Source organism: Eupeodes corollae, chromosome 2 (genome assembly GCF_945859685.1).
Source record: "Eupeodes corollae chromosome 2, idEupCoro1.1, whole genome shotgun sequence".
Classification (NCBI taxonomy): domain Eukaryota; kingdom Metazoa; phylum Arthropoda; class Insecta; order Diptera; family Syrphidae; genus Eupeodes; species Eupeodes corollae.
Genome location: NC_079148.1, coordinates 58,836,673 through 58,857,484, shown reverse-complemented (window position 1 = coordinate 58,857,484; position 20,812 = coordinate 58,836,673). Strand labels below are relative to the sequence as shown.

General features: G+C 33.0%; 2 protein-coding genes across 5 annotated transcripts in view; one reads left to right on the top strand and one right to left on the bottom strand.

Moving 5' to 3' along the window:
- Nucleotides 1-20,812, top strand: part of LOC129946406 (flotillin-2) — a 393,620-nt gene that overhangs the window by 251,395 nt on the left and 121,413 nt on the right. The window lies entirely within an intron of this gene.
- On the bottom strand, nucleotides 980-19,697 carry LOC129946396 (glucose dehydrogenase [FAD, quinone]). The gene is made up of 3 exons (XM_056056566.1): nucleotides 18,410-19,697; nucleotides 2,981-3,231; nucleotides 980-2,913 (listed from the first exon to the last, which is right to left on the bottom strand). The coding sequence occupies exons 1-3, from the start codon at nucleotides 18,868-18,870 to the stop codon at nucleotides 1,535-1,537; spliced, it is 2,091 nt and encodes a 696-aa protein (XP_055912541.1). The 5' UTR covers nucleotides 18,871-19,697; the 3' UTR covers nucleotides 980-1,534.

The following is a 20,812-nucleotide window of genomic DNA, read 5'->3' as shown; positions in this document are numbered from 1 at the left end:
CTAAGGGAGTTTTAAGATAACGGCGAGCGACGATATAATCTGTTCTCAGTGAAGTATTGAGATAGACTTTTAACATTGTTGCGTGGTTATTGCACAAACCATTCGCATCTTTTAAGTTGTTCGAAATTTGGTTTCATGAAACTGTATCATGGCTACACATGAGAAGATCTAACTTTCGATTTAAAATTGTTTGAAAAACTAACAATCTATTACAAGATTTACAGACTTTTTATTGATACACCATAAAACAAGTATTAAGAAGAGTAAATGATCCGTTTAATGTGCCCGATAAAATAACTCAACAAATACTTTCAAATGAAATCAGCATTAAAAACTATTTTGAACCTAAAATAATTTTCTAGTTTCTTTGATTAATTGAATGAGTTAATCAAATATTTTAAATTGCAATATTTCTTATATACAATTATTGTTGATTGTATTATTGTAATCTCAAAGTGAGGTCAACAAATCCAATCTTTATTTTCAATACATTGAAGAACTATATGGTCTTAAAACTACTCGTATGTACACTTTAAAAAATGAAGAAATTATGTAAAATTTTAACTACGTTGTACTTAATCGAGCTTCTTGAAACTGAAACTTAATGTTCCCTTCAAAGGATTTGATTTCAGTTTCTTTTTGTAATACAATTTAAAGTCGACCTCAACAAACAAAATAATTTAAAAAATTTTAAACAATGAGAATGTTATAATCTCATTTTTAGATTGAATTTAGATTGGTTTGGTATTTCACTTGAATGAAGTTGTTGAGAACAAAACAATTGTTGGGAAATTGCACGTATTAAAAAAGCTTTGAAGGAAAAACCGTGATAAATTTCTACTACTATATACTGTATAGAAGTAGCTTGTTTAGAGGGTTTTTTGGAATTTCCTTAACAATATCGTTTATTGTTTTTTTTTGTCATTTATTGAAAAAAGAACAATAACAAACATTAACATGTCTCCGTCTCTAATTTAAGTTATTACAAATTTTTCATATTTTTATAACTTATTTTTTCTTTGTATTTCAGGTACGTTTTCTTCAAAGAATATCCCCAGGTCTACACTATGGTAAACATAAACTAGCTTGGTAAAATATAATATCAAGAAAATTTAAATTTCATGGTATTTTACTAATAACATCTTATTTAAACTATAAAATAAATGTTTGGGTTCGACTTTTAGAACCTATAGACGACGTAAAAAAAAGACATTAATTTATGTAGTTTGATCTTTGTTTGTTTTACAATTTTTTATTCTTTATTTGCTTAAACTTAAAAAACAAATTGAACATTCGCCCATTCATAAATAAAAAACCTAACAGACACATTAATAACAACTTATATTCTAATTTCTAAAAAATATCATATCGCACAATAATTAAACTTTAACAACAAATTATATTTTAACTATCTACATTTTTAGTATTAGGTAGGTAGGTAATCATCTTAACTTAAAACGAAAAAAATGAACATAAATACCAACGATAACAATGGTCACAAAATATGCTTTCAGATTATATTCTACTTGATTCGCTACGTCCCGAATCTTCTAGGTGGCAATATGAATTGCTCAATATTATCGTCTGTAACATTAACATAACCACCGACATTTATAGACCTTTTCGTTCTTCCGTACACAGTCGGTTGGAGCCAAAGATCCTTTATTAAGTCGGCTCCTTTTTCAGCGATCATAACAACGGGAGCATGAATGTTACCGTTTGTAATGGTCGGCATTATACTAGCGTCAATGACTCGTAGGCCAGGGACTCCGTAAACCCTCAGGTCGGGGTCTACAACTGCTAGTGGATCAGATGGAAGTCCCATTTTGGCCGAGCCTGACATGTGGTAGATTGTCATGGTGTACTGACGGATGGCACAGTTCCAGTACTCGTCAGTAAAATGAGGTAGATGCTTGCAGTTGGGCAGTTTCTTGCTCCAGAAACGTGCCCCGAAGCGTTTCATTGCCAGTGTTTCTCCCACAGCAATGGCCGTTTTGACACCTTCCCGAAGAACGTTCACATCATCGGGATGTGTGAGGTAGTTGTGATAAATAAGTGGGTATCGAAGAGGATTTTTCGAAGCCAACTTCATGTATCCCCTACTCTTGGGCCGCAGCAGCATGGGAAAGATTCCAAAGACGTCCCTATTTGTGACCTCTCCAAATACTTCTTCATAGAATTCGTCTGTGAGGCCATGGGCTGTTTTCACCTGAGTGCCTCCGTCGGACATAACAGAAGCGCTTGTCATCATGAAATTTATGTCAGGCCAATCGTCCGAAGAGTTTGCATATTTGGTGTTCACAAAAGCTACAGCTTCTAGGCCCACACTTGATGTCAAAGGACCGTCTTCAGTAACGGCATAGCGCAGGGCTGTATTGACGTTGACCATTCTTTTCATAACAATGGAGATCGGTTGATCAATGAGAAATGCTAATCCTCCGACAGCTATGTGGTCTTGAAGATTCTGACCAACACCGGGCAGATGTTGCACCACTGGTATACCAACTCGACTTAGTTCGTCTGCATTTCCCAGCCCAGAGAGCATCATAATGTGTGGTGTTCCAATAGCACCGCCAGATAGAATTACCTCTCGTGTTGCATAAACATGTTGAAGTTGACCATTTCGGATGAATTGTACTCCAGTGGCACGTTTTGTGTGTGGATCGGTGAGGACCTTAGTGACATGGGAAAAAAGAGCCACGTGGAGATTCTTCCTCAACCTGGCCGGTCGAAGAAATGACTTGGCCGTAGAGGCTCTTGATCCTCGTCGCATGTTAAATTGATAAAAAGCAAAACCAGTTTGTTGAGCTCCATTCACATCAACAATATCATAACCCATCTCTTCGCCAGCCTGAAGAAAAGCTGGCCCAATTGGAGTGTTGTATGGACTGTCCTGTACTGTCCAGAGACCACCTTTTGAGAAGAACCCATATTTATGTTAATTTAAGGAAGTCTATTGTATTTATATGATTTTACTAACCTGTTCCATGATATCGTGTGTTTTTTGCCAAATATGGATTTCGTTGGTCTTGAGATTTTCTAAAGTAAGGCAAAATGTCTTCATATCCCCAGCCTTCGTTGCCAAATGATGCCCATTGATCGAAATCTCGACGATTACCACGAATGTAGAGCATAGTATTGAGTACAGAGCTGCCACCAATCACTTTGCCACGAGTCCAACAACATCGTTTATCCTTCATAGCCTGACAAGCTGTTGGTTGAGGTTGGGTTCTGAAAGATGATATATAGAAAAATCAGTACAAATTTAAATATTTTTAGAAAAAAGAAAATTGTCTATTAGCTTATAAAATTAGGGATCAGCAAAATTGAAAGTTTTCATATTAAAACAGGGTTTCTCCATTTCTTTAAGACATAGTTTATCGGCCATGTGTTTAATCAAGAGCTTACTAATCTAAAATAATTTCAAGAAACGGGCTAAAAGTCTTCTATTATCAAACTGAATCCTCTTCATTTTTCATTGTGTAAAACGCAAAGTACCTAATATTAAATCAAACCAAATCATTCAAATTCAAACCTTATACCTGTAATATATTTGTGTTCAGTCTTCAAGGCCCCTAACACAATCCTTTTGTCCGATAATTCACATTCGCTTTTTAATACTTTCATTCCAAAATGACTTAACTTGTTTATATGTTGACCTACACTCAATAGCCTTCCAAACGCAATCAAATACAAAAGATAGGTCGTTATATTAATGGTCGCAAGGTCACTTTGATGTGCATTTGCATCAAGACCTCAAAAGGAAATGAGACGTGAAATGGAATAAAAAAAGAGGGAAATATGTTCGACAGTATAATAAACTAGAAACAATTGCAAGAAAAACTATGTCATTACTTCATAAGTGCATATTGTTGCAACTCCTCTGTGCCACATTCACTTCTGCATTTGTTGCACCTGGTAAGATACACAAACGAATAGAGTAAACCTGTCTACGGGTACTTTAAAGTCGATGTGCCTGAGCTATATGCTAACCGAGTTCATTGACAAGCATTACATATTGCCCCATCTATCAATCATTTTCTTTACGACTCGACTTCAAGACTTCAACAAGCTAAGTTACTCACATTTGTGTTGGTTTTAAACTTATGTTTACATTTTATTGAGATTACCACCGTAAAATTACAACTTCTCATCTTGAAATAAAGAAATTTCATAATTTTTGTATCCCACTAACAATCTTCGGTTTTTGAATATCAAACAAAATAAACAGAAGTTTACTATTTTTGTATTACTCATTCAGTGGAGAATCAATGACAAAAAAACACAAAATTTCCGATGTTGCAATAATTATCGACAAGTGCTAGACACGCCTATGACTGACCTTTTAATCGTACACATTTCACCTGCCCATGTTTACCTTAAATACAAAAAAATACAAGACGATAACTAATGCTAACCTTGTCAAATTAAAACACATATCTCCCAAAAAACCTATCAAAACTTCCCGATTATCGTTTTTATATGTATGTAGGTTGTTGTTGATGCTACTTCTACAACTTTTTCTGCTTCACATTTTATCAGAAGCTGTTAGTAGACATACGAGTATGTCACAATAATGATGAATAATAAATTTAAGTCTTAAGTCTAGTTCGGTTTTTATATTTATGAATAGGCAATTTACTTATACCTAACGATTTCGTGATGGTAATCCATTCTGTTTGGTAAAAGTTGTTAATTTTAACAATAATATGTCAATGTCACAGATAAGCCTTCTTTGTCACTGTTCATCATTCATCAAAAACACCTTCATCTCCCATTTATATTTGTTTGGAGAAATTGGGTTTTAACCTCAACTCTTTCGTTTACTATTGAATTGCATTGGTTTTTTGTTAAAAATCTTGCATTCTTAAAATAATCTACTGTATAATTCATATCATTGTGTAAGTCACGCAATAAAATTCAGGGTCAATGGCAGTTGTAATTATTTTATTTATTTTATTTGAAGTGGAAGTTTATAATGAAAATGAGGCTTTTGAACTTTTTTAATTTTTTTTACTGGAAAGTAACTAAGGAAAATTTGATTTTATTTTATCTAATTTTGTGAATTTGTTTGTGTTTTGCATTTTTTGGGGGATATTATTTTATTTTTAATGTAATCCAAAAAGTTTTCAATCAGTTTTAAAGGCACATGCCGTAAATATCTACACTTAGGTTTTGTAAAAGCTTTTTCGTGTCTTGTGTGTTTTATGTATAGGGTTGTATTCAATTATGTTTATTAATTTCAATGACTTTAGTTTTTATTATAGTCAATAATTTGATGCAATCGTAGCGTGAGTTGCATATGCTCTCGAATGGTGTTTTAATGAGTGCATTTCTTACCAATTTAATGATCTTTTTAGCTGCAAAAATTGTTTATAAAATGTGCAATAATTTTGTTTACTTTTTTTCAAATGTACTTTCCTTTTGGCCGAAATAGTAGAAATTTGACAGTCGTGTTGAAAAGGCATTAAAAACGGTGTCAGTTTATGGCTGTTTCAAAGTAAATAATTAAACATACAAAAATAATGGTGTTGAGAATATTCAACAATATTAACACGTCTTATTGAAAGATCATTTATATACATTTATATCTCATCTCTCTTACTTTTCTCTTTTGTAAGCTATTAAAATCATGTTATTGTAAACCTAATCAATTCTATTTAATGCAATAAACACTCACTCTAGTTTTGTCTTCCACAGTGATCAGTCGTTCTTATATTACCAAATAGTTACTTTAAATAAACCGATAAGATATACACTTATTTTGTATAATAATAATAATAATAGTTTGTATTGTGGCCAAAATATCACACTTCTTTCTTACCTATATTGCACAATGTACAGAGATTGATTTATGCTATCTTACTATTGCCAATTGATGAGTTTTTTTATGAGTAGTTTTTTTACAAATACAAATATAATTGAAAAAACCTTCGTTAATTAAAAAAAAAAGATAAATAATAACAATAATAGTGCGTGTTATAGAAAAAATGAGAAAAGGGGTTGCACACAAGTAAAACATCTAACAATGCATCTTACATAATAATTTTTACATATAATAAGTACATTATGCTAGTGATTTATCTGATGTAACTAGATTATTGAACATTTATCAGTTTTAAATTGAAATAAAAAAAAGGGAAAACAAAAACAGAAACCTTAACAAATAATCAAATGAAAATGATAAATAAAAACAATAGTTCCAATGCAAATGTACAGATAAATAATAAACGAAACATATATCAGCAAAAATGAATAATTACACAAATTAAACAGTAAATAAATAAATAATAATAAATAAGTAAATAAATAAATAAATGAATACATACAAAAAATGAAACAAATAAATAAATACGTAAATGAATCTATAAAATCAAATTAAATAACAAATAAATATATGCATAGAGTTAAAAATAAATAAATAAACTAATAAGTAATTTCATAGATAAAAATATGCATATACGGAATAGAAGACTTAATAAACAATTAAAGTTTAATTGAGACTTCTGTTGAAGATCGTAGATACGAGTCCCGCTTCCCGTGGTAATTTTTTTTTAAATTATTTTTTTTTTATTATTTTTAATTTAAATATCATTTTATCTATATATTTTTTTTATTATTATTATTATTATTTATTTTAACACTCCTTAGGAAATATGGATTGCTACAATAAAAACTGCCAAGAGGGTGCTAATAATAATCCTCTATTTGCCTGTTTCGGACCCTGTGGTAATCTTTACCATGCAAAATGCGTTGGTTCAACCAACGCTTTCATTGAAAAAATAGCCAATTCTAAATTTGCTTACTGGTACTGTCACGACTGCCGTAAGCTCTCTGTATCTCAACTAGCTTTTAAAATGTCTTCTTTTAAGGCTGACATTTTAAAACTTTCTAAAGATTTTGAAGAGCTACTCAAGTCTTTCAACACCGCAGTTTGCAAATTAAATGCATACTCTGTAACCAATATCATGGTCGATAGTTCTACTTCGACTAATGATTTGGCACAGCCTATTCCCATTACTTTCTCTTCTACATGTGAAGATATTCTCGCCCAATCAGGTTCTGGTGTTAATAACGCAGAAAGTGTACCTGAGAAACAAAAGAAAAAGTCTAAGAAAAGAAGCCGAGAAAACTCTGAACCTGCTAGAAATTCTACCCCACCATCAAAAAGAACAAATGTCAACATCACTCCAATACCTACAGATCCCACCGGAACTCCCAATATGCCTCAAATTGTTGGCTTAGATTTAGCTTCAAATAGTGACACCGTTACAGGAACTGTAATAAACAACGTCATCCCTATCAAAGCTGTCTCCAAACCAAAAATAATTTTTATATCTCGTCTGGACCCAGTTACTACGCCAGAAGATATAACTTCCCACTTAGTATCTACCAAGAGCATACCTTCCAGCTCATCTATCAGGTGTACTAAGATCAGTAAACCAAAAAGCTTTGTTTCCTCTTTTAAATTAATAACGAATCCCACTTACTTTGATTCTATTTGCAACCCAATTATATGGCCAGCAGAGACTTTAGTCAAAGAATTTACCCAAAGCCAAAAACAGGGTGTTTCTTTGAAAAACAAATCAAAAAACTTAACAGGCTTACGCTCTTCTACCAAAACGTAAGGGGGCTTCGTAGCAAGACTACTGACATTTTTCTTAACTCCCAATCATTTCCACGCGACGTATTCGTTTTGACAGAAACGTGGCTTAATTCAAGCTTTTCCGACACAAAACTTTTTAGTCAAGAGTTCGAAGTTTACAGAAAAGATCGTCATGTTGGTAATGCAAAAGATTTAGGTGGAGGTGTTCTCATAGCGGTAAAAAATACATATTTTTCTTCTTCTGTATCTTTTCCATTTGTATTATCAATTGAACTGGTATGTGTAAAGATAATGGTACAGACTAAGACTTTTTTCATTTTAAACGTTTACATTCCTCCAAAAAGTTTTGAGTCTGTTTATAACGATCTCTCCTTGGCATTAGACTATCTTATAAATTTGTCCAGCTCTGACACCAATATCTTACTTTTAGGTGATTTTAATTTACCACACATTGACTGGATTCCATCCGAAGACGAATCCTGCCTTGAAGCCTCTCCTTCTTCTTCACAAATGGAACTATCTCTTCTCGATAAAGTCCTTCTTACTGACTTACAGCAAACAAGCTGTATTAAAAACTCAAAAAATCGAATTCTCGATTTAGTCTTTTCTTCTGACGCTTAGTACTCTTGTTCTAGAATCTACATCAGGAATTACTAATATTGACAAATATCACCCCCCTTTGGACATTTTTTTTGACTTAAGTAATCACCTTACTAATCACAGTAATTCTTTTGATTGCTTATATAATTTTGATTTCAGAAGAGCCAATTTCCAGCAGTTGTCTGAAGATTTAACCATTTCTGGAATTGCTGATACACTAGCATTCTCTAACATTGACGAAGCAGTTTCACCTTTTTATAGGATCCTTAATTGTTGTTTTGAAAAAAATGTACCGATAAAGAAATCAAGAAATACAAACTTTAGCCATCCTTGGTACATGAAAGAATTGCGTTTACTGCGTAACAAAAGAAATAAAGCATGGAAAACGTATCTCAAAACTCTGTCTCCAGTCAACTTCTCTTTATATGTTGAACTCTTTAACCAATTTAAATCTCTTTCTAATTATTTATATGCTTGTTATGTTATTGATATGGGCACCTCTTTGAAAGAGAATCCTAAAAAATTTTGGAATTTTGTAAACTCAAAGAAAAAATCAGATGGCTTTCCAGTTAACTTCACTTACAAGAACCTTTCGTTAGATAAAACTTTTGATATCTGTAACGCTTTCGCGACGAATTTCCGTGAGTCATTTGTTGATAGCCCTCAAGAAGTTGATGAAGTATATTTTCATAATAATCACACTTTTTCGCAAACTAGCTGTAGTCACATACCTGTGCTACAGAGTACGGTCCTTGATCTTTTATCTGCGTTGAATGATGACTGCTCAGCCGGTCCTGATGGTATTCCCCCGATAGTACTAAAAAAGTGTAGTAATGCTTTAGTTGAACCCCTTACGTTTTTATTCAAACTTTCTCTAAAAACAGGCAAATTTCCCAGTATATGGAAGAAGTCATTTCTTACACCAATTTTCAAGAAAGGTAACAAGTCGGATATAAGCAACTACAGGCCCATTGCAAAGCTTTCTTGCATTCCTAAAGTATTTGAACAAGTTGTTTGTGAAAGCGTAGCATATTTTAGTAAAAATATCATTTGCGAACAGCAACATGGTTTTGTGAAAAAAAGATAAACCGTTACTAATCTCCTCACATTCTCAAACATATGTTCAAACGCTTTAGAACAAGGTTATGAAGTTGACTGTGTATACACTGACTTCTCTAAAGCTTTTGACCAACTTAGCCACGGAATTATTTAATTTAAACTTAAGGCTCTTGGTTTTCCACCATTTTCCTTAAGTCATACCTTAAAAACAGATCCTACGAGGTAAAATTTAGAAATTGTCATTCTGAACCTTTTGTTGCTCAATCTGGTGTTCCCCAGGGAAGCCATCTTGGCCCGTTTTTGTTCATCCTGTCTATTAACGATGTATCGTCATGTCTACGCTCAAGTGAACTTTTTATTTTTGCTGACGATATGAAGATTTTCAAAATAATAAAGTCAAACCATGATCGTATTCTTTTACAAGCCGACATTGATAGTTTCACATTTTGGTGTGGGAAAAATAGCCTCTTACTCAACCCTTTAAAATGCCAGACTATAACTTTCACTAAAAAACTAATCAGTAACGTATTTGACTACTGTATATAACAGCAAAAACTCTGTCGTGTCTCCACATTGAAAGATTTAGGTGTACATTTCTGTTCAAACTTAGAGTTTACACATCACATTAATTTTATTATTAATAACGCAAGTTGTATGCTTGGTTTTGTAAAACGCTGGGCAAAGGAGTTCAATGATCCCTATGTTACCCTTTCTTTGTATAATTGCCATGTTCGTCCTCATCTTGAATTTGCTTCGCAGGTATGGACTCCCTATTACGAAATTCATAGAAAACGTATTGAATCAATTCAACATAATTTCATTGGCTTTGCCCTAAGGGGTCGTCCTTGGGAAGATCCTTATGATCTGCCTCCCTATGAACATCGTATTCAGCTTCTTCAAAGGCATGTATAAGTCTTCAGTCTTTCCCAATGACTTAGTATTTTTTCATCAACTCATTAATGGTGAAATTCATGCACCTTATTTGCTATCTACTGTTCATTTGAATTACCGGGGCGGAACTCATCAACTGCGCACGTTTGATTTTATGCATATTGACTTCCATAGAACTAACTATGGCAAGAATGAAGCTTTAAGTCGAATGAGCATTTTATAGAACTTAAACTGTTCATCGATAGATTTAAATTTAAATAAGGTGGGATTAAAATCATTGTTTAGAACCAGTGCTCCGCTATCGTAATTTTTTGTTCTGTAATAGTTAAATGCTAATTTTGTTTTGAATTTTGTGCGTGTGTTAGGCTATATTTGTATTATTTTTTACTAACAACTAACACATGCACTTATGATGAGCCTCTGATTCGTAGCTTGCTATAAGCTTACTACTTTCTGAAATTCTGAAGTGTGAAAAAAAGTGCTAAATCTATGACGCTGGGTCTGATATTAAGGCATTGTCAGAAGATATGCAAGAAATGTTATATTTTTCCTTAAGTTAAGCAGTTCGACTAGATATCATTTCTATATTAAAAAATGCCAAGGAAGATTAAACATCATTTTCAAAATTTTATTTTGCGATGTTTGTAACCTACGAATATGACTGATTGCACAATTAGCCCATGCTATTGAACCATAAAACATTATTGCCTGAAATATAGCTTTGTAAATTAAAAGTTTATTTTCTTTACTCAACATAGATTTTCGATTGATAAATGTATACCAGTATTTTAATTGTTAAGTTAATCTTTTTAATTATTTCCTGGATATGTAAGCCAAAGGTTAGTTTTGTATCTAGTGTTACTCCTAAATATTTTGCAGAAGATTTGCACTTGATGGAACCGTTAATAGATATCAATGAACTTGGCAAGAAACAGGATTTTCTATTTCTAGTAAAAAAGATAGCTTTTGTTTTCTCTGCGTTAATCTTTATCTTCCATGATTCAAAGTATTGAAGTATAGTATCAACTGTGTATTGAAGAGAACTTTCAATATTATACCCTAATTTGAGCTAAATATAGCAGTGTCATCAGCGAACTTAGCTATTTTGCAGTTAAGAAGGTTTAGTAAATCGGAGACATAAACAATGTATAAGAGAGGTCCTAAAATTGATCTTTGCGGAACTCCGGAATATATATTTTTGGAACTAGAACAAATATTATTTAAGTTTATTTTGAATGTTCTTCCTTGCAAAAAGCTTTGAACAAACTTAATAATATAATCCGGACAGCCAAAGAGTTTGAATTTGTAAAGAATTCCTTCATGCCATATAATGTCAAATGCTTTTTCTGCATCTAAGAGTACAAGACCTGTAGATTGCTTTACAGAAAATTTATCTTTAACATGATTACATATACGTAAAACTTGATGAGAAGTATTATGTCCTTCTCTAAATCCAAACTGGTTGTTTTCAAGAAAATTTAATAGCTTAGCTTTAATCACTTTTTCTAACATTTTACTAAGGTTGCTTAAAAGACTTATTGGACGATAGCTACTAGCTTTATTTAGTGGTTTTCCTGGTTTAAGTATAGGGATAATTCTTGCCATCTTCCAAGTTTCTGGGAAGTACTGCAATTTGATTCAAGCGTTAACTATGACGCAAATAAAACGGATAGCAATTTTTGTTAGCTCCTTCAAGTAAATATTTTGTATGCTGTCAAAACCTGCAGATTTTTTTATTCGCAAATTGCTAATAAAATACTCAATATCTTCTCCTGAAACATAGACGTCTGCCGGTAAGGGCATTACTGTATTTCTCAAAATATTTACCGAATCAGTAACTCCATTTGTTACCGTTCTTACTTGTGCAAACATAGGATTGTTGAAGTTTTGCGCAAATGTATCAGCAAAAATGTTTGATTTTTCTTCATGCGTAACAATGAGACAATCATTATTTTAAAGATGAGTTATGGATCTTGTTTTTTAAGACCTTGGCGATGTTCCAAAAAGGTTTAGAATTTGGCTCAAGGGAACTGAGCTTATTGTTCCAAGAGTTGTTTCTAAGGATATTTTCTTCGTAAAATTTTTCATTAAATAAAAGTCATTATCATGTTTGAACTTAGCCCATTTTCTTCTTATATAGTTTCTTTGCTTTTTGTTATTAATTATATAACCAGGAATTACCGTTGTTATGTTATTGATTTTTTGGGACTTCAATACTATCCAAAATACTTTTAGTTATAATTTCAACCTTTTCCTCTACTTGTTGATTATGACTTATATTTTCTAGTTCACAAGGAGTATCTCCATATCCCAATTTGAGTTTCTTAAAACTAAATATTGCACATTTGATCTTTTACCACTCAAAAAAATATCACATTTCAAAGGTACATGGTCGGAACTAAGAGCATGTATAGTAATTGGTTGTGTGACTAGTACTACACAATTTGCTAACATCAAATCTATTGTTGAAGGTGAAGCCTTTTTATTAGCTGGAAAATATGTTGGACCATTGGGATTTAGCAAGCAAATAGGGTTCCTGGTGATGAAATCAAAAAGTAAATTCCCCCATTTATTTGCTGTTGTGCAACCCCAAGAACGATGTCTGCAATTAGGGTTCCTGGTGATGAAATCAAAAAGTAAATTCCCCCATTTATTTGCTGTTGTGTAACCCCAAGAACGATGTCTGCAATTCAGAATTTTGAATCATTTCTTACTAGTTTTCTTAAGTCACTTTTAAAGAAACTAATCTTTTTTGCATTTGGTGCTCCACCGGGGAAGTACCTATATAGATATTATTTTAAATTTAGAATTGTCCTTTAGTGAAATTTCAATGCCAATTGATTCAAAAACATTTGTTTTCACAATTGGTAACAGATTGTGAACTAAATTCTTTTTAATAAAACAATGGCAACTTCACTGTGGCAATTGAATCTGTGATAAATATACATGTATCGTCTGCGAAAATAGCTGTCTCACAGTTTTGGAGTGTAGGAAAGTCATGAGTGAAAATAGTGTAAAGAATCGGACCCAAAACAGAACCCTGAGGAACACCTGCCACACAAGTAAACATATCAGATACAAAGTTGTTCACAGACGCTTTACATTTTCTTGAGTACAAAAAGGAGTTTACAATTTGTATTAGGTACATGGGAAAATTAAGAGCAAACATCTTGCGAAGAAGTCCGTCATGCCAAACAGAATCAAATGCCTTTTCTACGTCAAGCAATATCATAACTGTAAATTTTCCAATACAAAAAATTCTCTTGATATGTTTCTAATTCGATGGACTTGATGAACAGAACAGTGCTATGAAAACGCCGAAAATTAAACTGTTCAGGGGGTAAAATATTATTCCGGTCAATAAAGATCATAATTTTTTTTAAATTAATTTTTCAAAGCACTTGCTTAAGGAGCTCAGTAAACTTATTGGTCTGTAGTTTGCCGGCATAGTTGCAATTTTTCCAGGTTTTAAAATAGGAATAACCTTAGCAACTTTCTATTCGCTTGGAAAATACCCAAGCTGAAGACAAGAGTTAAACAATGATTGTAAAAATATAAATCCTGATATGGGAAGGTGTTTTAAATACACGTTTTTGAGTTTGTCAAAGCCCACTGACTTTCGTGCGTTCAAAGAAATCAAAATGTCTTATATCGTCAGTTGTAATCTGATCTATAGTATTGTTAGCAGCACTAGTGTTAATGCAATCAATTGAGTTTGAAACTAGCGATTCCACAGAAATGTTACCTATGGTTACAAAATGTTTCAACCAGTGCATTTGCCATTTCCTATCTTGAGTGCGGGAATGTGGGATTTACGACTTTTAATTACTCTTACTACATTCCAAAATGGTTTGCTAGATTTTTCCACTCCTAATAGTTTTTGGTTCCAGGAATTATTTATGAATTTTGATATGCCTTCTTTAATGAAGGCATTAAGAATTTTCATTTCGTTGGGATAAAAACCTTGTCCACCTGGTTCTGTAGCTATTCCGTATTTTAATCAGTTCCATTAAATTACTAGGTAAGACATTAGTACTTCCAAGTTTGATCTTTTTTTAGGTACAGACATTAGTACTACCAAGTTTGATCTTTTTTTAAGGCACAGAGCTTTCAACACTTTTAACAAAAGCAGATGTGAATAAAGCAATATTTTGATAGATTTGAGATTGATTAAAATTTACATTTGAAATATCAGGAATATTACTCAGCTTTGCTCTCATCCGCCTTTTAAATGTTAACCAATTAGCATTTTTGAAATCAAAAATTTCACTTCTCCCACTTAGAGGTGAAGTGAAAGTACTAATAGCTACAGGTAAGTGGTCCGAGCTCATCTCATTTAAAACCATAGATTCAGTAAACAACCCCGGCATATTTGTCAGATATAAATCTATGGTTGAAGGATTGGCCCTGTTATTTGCAGGGTAAAAAGTAGGATGAGGCGGAAACAAAATGTCAAAAGAGTATGAAATAAGGGAATAATGTCGATCTTTTAATCCAGAAACCTTAAAATAACTATATGTTCCTACAGTGCTTTATTATTTTGTGATATTTCTCATATATAAAGCCAATACTTCGCCACTACAATCATGATCTACACAAACGCAATCTGCCGATATTTTGTCAAAAATGTCACGTACCTCTCACAAGAAAGGAGAAAAGCCTCGGCTGAAATAAAATTTAAAATGATAATAAAAATGTATTGTTAAACAAAAACAAATTCTCAATATTTCCTTAAAAAAAAAAGACTTTAAAGTAAGGGATTTGATCTTCAGGAAAACATTTCTGCATTTTCAGAGTAACTCGGGAATATAAGGTAAACATGGGTCTCATACAAATGTCTCGTAACATTATTCTGCAGCTAATTTAAAAACGTGCCTTGTAGAAACAAGCTTGTGGCTTTCTTACACTTTTAGGAAGTCCATCATCTTCACATTACCAAGTGACTTTTTCACTTAAAACATTGAAACTATTAATTGGCCATTTACTGGAATTTCACAATTACAATTTATCCACTATTGGATAACTATTGGTAGTACCCGCGGCATGATGGCTAGTGCGTTGAACTATAATGCCAGAAGTCTTGGGTTCGATCCCTGCCTATGCCATCTAAAGTTTTTTTCAAGGGTACTGCCTCTTCCGAGGAATTGACAAATTCTCCAAGAGTAATTCTTGTCATGAAAAGTGCTTTATCAAATAAGCCGTTCGGATTCGGCTTAAAACTGTAGGCCCCCTCCATCCCTGACAACAGTGCACACACACAAGAATGGTTGAGTGTTGTAATTCAATAGGCCCTAGTTCTCAACGGATTGTTGCACTACCCAATTTATTTTTTTAATTTATCCACTAGCTCCTGATGTCTCCATTTAAACTGCATTTTATGTTTTTAATTAATTGTGTGAGAACATTTTTGATCTGTAAAAAGTAAATCATAAATTCAACCATATCCGTTGCAGATATTCACTAGAGCTATTAAAACTTGTTGTGATAGAGGTAAAATATACAAACGCTTTTTTATCATTAATCTACATATTTATCTAAATTTAAATACTTTTCAAGCCATAAATGATTCATCTCAAATTAAAGTGGGTCAACGTATTTTTTTTTTTTGTAATCATCACACATTAAATTCATTTATTTTTTCTGTTCAATGACTAAGTCGCTTATAAATTTGAAAGCACATAAAATGATGGATAATAACTTTGAGTTAAAGGCTTTATATTTAGATTATGGTTTTTGGCATTACAATTTTGAACTATTCATAATCGACTGTCTCTTAAGCGATTCCGATACAAGAAATAAGCATTTTAATTTTTCACTTTGACCGAATTTAAACGGGATCTACTGTTTAGAAAGCAAAATTAAAATCAAAACAATTTCCGTTGAATTATTTTTAAGGAACAAAATCACTGAAGCTTTTAAATGCGAACGGAAAGAAAAAAAATATTTTGTTTATAGACACCAAAAGATAGACTGTCACATCTGCACTCTAGCATTAAAGAAGTGATTTTTTCCTGGAGGTAAGTATCATAACGTTCGCTCTGACACTTTTTCTTAATAAATTAAAGAAAATAAAAATACTTTATATATCAAAACTCCAACCATGTGCAACTTTTGGTTGTTACTTAACTTGACGGTTTCTGAGTGTTAAATGAACGAGCAAAGACAAACAAAATGAAAATAAAAATAGAAATAGAAACAAAATCCACATAAAGAGATACAATCTCTTTTTACGGGACACTTTGTGCGTCATTTTCTAACGCAACTTAAATATATTCATGCTTGGAATTCTGCAAACTGGAAAAGTGGGTTCCTTTCGATTGGCCTACTTTTCATGGAATTACCAATCCGAAAGACAAAACCAAAAAAGTTGCTGACCCAGATCCTGATGTGATTGGGGTATGTATATTGTATATTGGAAAAAGCTATACAAGGAAAAAGTGAAACAAAAACAAGTTGAAAAACAATTAATGCCTTGAGAAATTAATTTCGATCATTTTTAATAAAATGCAAAAAATATCTTCATGATGTGCGCTTTTGCACGTACGAAGACATGTCCTCAACAGTTTTGATCGAATTCCTTCTGCAATTTTTTGCTGAAGATTTCTCGTTGCATCTAAATGCCAAGAAACAAGTATCAAGTGTATCTGCAACATTTGGTTGCTGTTGTTCGTATTTTCCGACTGACTGGGTAATTATGTAACTGGTTGTTTGGTATTGTGGTATAAGAAATTACAGCGAAAAACAAGAAGAATTCCATATTTGATATCAGTACCTAGCCATTTTTTTTCGTAGTATTACATTTCATTAATTTAAAATAAATGCGAATCATAATTATGGTGGACTCGTGTCAAAATTAATGAGACACATTAATTTTAGGTACAACATAAAAATATTTGTTTTATAATAAAATAATAAATAAATAAATGTGTGTTTGTTTCACGACCAAAATTTTAAACTAGCAGTACCCGTGGCATGATGGTTATTGCGTTGGACTGTCATGACAGAGGTGTTGGGTTCGATCCCTTTCTATGTCATCTATGAATTTTAAATTTCATTGTACTCTAAGAATTAAGTATTTTAACCTACCGAAGAATTGAGCCTTATCTATAGCGTTCAGACTAAAATAGAGAAAACATTGCTAATAAATAAACAAAAAACATGGAAAGCATGTAAACGTCCAGTGTACCATTGCAAAAATTCCTACACATTGGAGAATTTATAGATTCTTGCAAGAACAGAGTAAATAACTGATCATTTGTTTGATATTAACTTTTTGGGTACTAAACAAATGTTTTGAAATTATTCATTTCCTTAAATTCCACCAACAACAAACGAAAGTGTTTCCAAACGTTTATGGAAGGATTACTGGAGCGGCCCTTATTAGACTTAGACAAAATTTAAACGACTCTGAAAATGTGTAACTTTTAATTATTGTACTATCCATTAAATTGGAATTACTAATTTGAACGAAACGTTATCCTTTTTAATCTTTTGCCTGCTAATCTATTGTTATAAAATTGAAAAACAAAAAATATCTGCACTGAATACTTAATTCAAAAACCCAGCCAAATCCTAAGCAAACAAATGATCTATAAATTTAAACAAAAGACTTGAGGCACGAACTTGAATTTCTCCATTTTTTGAGTTTGTTTTGTATGCACTGAATTAAATCGCAATTAACAAAATATTTAAGTATTTCGTAATTGTAAAACAAAACTTACTTGCTACTTTCACCTCCAAAAAAAAAGTAAAAACGTTCTTCAATCTCAAATGTGTATCTATGAATGTCGTTTCGAATGATAAAAATAAAAATAACATAAACCTGACCTATAAGCCGGTATAAATTGTCGCAACAATAACACAGACATGTTGCAATGAAGACATAAAAACACTTAGCTTAACGTGTCTATTACCACCTTAAGTGCCATAAAGTCTTAGATATATGTACATTTGTTGGTGTATGCAAAAGAGACATAACAACACGTGCTTGAATTCAAATCGCGTCCTCCTCCGAAGCAGAGGAACATATTTAAATTTTGTTGTTTAAAAAATTACGCAATTTATCGAAATTTATTTGTTTCCTTTTAAGGTTTAAACCTTTTGATGATGATGATCAGTTATATTTTGATTTCATTTCATATTTTGGCCAAAGAAAAAAGAAACTTTGTATGTTTCCCCAAAACGTGAATCAAAAGAGAATACCTAAGTTACATATAAATCAATCATAACATTGTATCTTTTAATCATGCTCACCTATATTTCCAATCCATTTTGCTCTTATGCAAATAAAGTGACAGCAGCGGAACATCTGATATTTCTGTCTCATGTCCACCGGCTTCTAGCAGTAAAATTTTCCAATGTGGTATTTCCGAGAGTCTCGAAGCCAAAACCGTCCCCGCCGAACCTCCACCAATTATAATAAAATCATAAGCCCTATCGATATTTTCCACATTGAAAGGACGATTTTCAGGATCAAAGAGGTCGTAGTTGAAATAGGCTAGAGCAGCAATTAAAAATGGCAAAATGGTAAGTTTGCCCAGTCCAATAACCGTTGCTGTTTTAATGGCTCCAGCCACAGCTACACCAAGCCCCGAAGCACCTGCAGCAATTCCTGCAGTTGCTGCAACTTTTGATGCAGCACTTGCCTTAAAGAGAGCGCCACCAATTGCTGGTGCAAATTTAGCTGCCGCTCCCAATATTGGCGAAAGAACCATGATTTATTTTGTTTTCTTAATTTTAATAAACTTCAAAAAAGATTCGATTCTTTCTATTTATGTATTTTAAATTTTCTTTTTTTGTATCTTCAATTCACTTCCTCAATTTCACTATCTTTCACATATTTGCACATAGATACTTTCTATCTTTCGTAAAAAGAAGAAATAACACAATAACCGATAGTACGATTCGATTGAAAGCCCCAACAATAATGGCGTTGGCCGCACTTAGCACGTACAAACTTCCTCACCGAAACTTCTGTTGCAATCACTCTGGTTTGGCTCGAGTGCACGCGAGTTAGTCAAACTTCGTCCGTTTAAATTCTATGTGAATTTTAAGCCAAAACATTAAGGTCTGCTTGTCTGCGCCTTCTTTTAACGAATGATCTTAAAAGTTGGTCTCTTTTTTGAAATTGCACTCCACAACGACGACGACGAGACGCGACTTTACCTACTCAAGAAAACCATCCGATACCGATATCCAATTCGATTACAAGTCGGTGTGCATCTGGAGAGCGCAATTGGTATTGTGTCGATGTCGAGTGTATACCGAAAACGAAAATGAAAACCCAATTAACCAGTCCCAAGTTTAAGTGGCGTAAAGAGGCCTAAGCTTAGGTTAGGTAGGTATGCACATACTCGTGTATGAAACAACTACTATATCACTCTACTATTACAAGAAAAGATTTTTTGTGAGTAATCATTGTGGAGGCATAGATACCAACAACGAAAAAGGTATCTGCAACACTCATGAGTGGTGGTCTTTGTCTGCACACTACAGTTCGTTAAAGCTGTGGATTAAGACAAAACAAAAAACTCTTTCCACACAGTGTGAGAAACAAGGAAACAGTGAAACTATTGAAAAATATTCAATTTTTCAAATGGCATACGTGTCTGGCACGTACAGACGACGGACAGGGTCGCTTGATTGTCATTCCAAAAGCTTGTCTTGTTAAAAGGCTCTAAGAGTAAGCCAAAAATATAATATTCTCTTTGGGGCAGGGTCACAAATTTACAATGACTTAGTCAAATTTCATGGCGCTAATTTATAACTAACTATGATGGGCCTAATCCAATCCAAATATTCTCTAATATTAAAAGGATTATGATTCATAAGCCTAAAAATGCAAACCTTAGACGCGACGTCGAACTGTTTTCTTTTTCAAGCTTTTTTGTATCAGTTTATTATGAAATTAAGAAGATTCAATAGAGAATCCGAAGAAATAATATTGTACTAAGTCTTGATAGTATTACCCGTGGCGTGATGGTTAGTTCGCTAGACTATAATGCTAGAGGTCTTGGGTTCAAACCCTGCCTGTGTCAACTTAAGATTTTTTTCACGGGTACTGCCTTTTCCGAGGAAATGATAGATCCTTCAAGAGTAATTCTTCTCATGAAAAGTGCTTTCTAAAATTAGCCGTTCGGAATCGCCTTGAAACTATAGGTCCCCTCCATTCCTGACAACAATACTCGCACACAGGAATGGTTGAGAGTTGTAAGTCAATAGGCCCTAGTTCTCAAAAGATAGTTGCGACACCTCATTTATTTATTTAAGTCTTGATTTAAGTGGGTCTTAATGCAGTAGTGAGTGGGCTATACATCCCATGAATTTTGATTTAATCTTAACCGTTTATTTAGAGATTCATGGCTTATATAGGAAGTTTTCTTCGCATTCTGGAGGAGAGGTCAAGCTTGTTTGAAACAATAGTTCGTATTTTATACAATATCCAGCTTGAATATTCACATTGAAAGGTAAAGTTATATTTTGTACCAAGGCGCTTAGATAAATAGCAACGGAACTGTGCTAACAAAGTGTTGTGTTAAATAGTTGAGCTCTATACCTGCTACCTATGATAAAGATGACGAAGCCAAGTTCGGCAACGCATGACGTCGCTAATGTTATATTATGCAATCAAATATTTAGCTCTAACACGGCTCATAT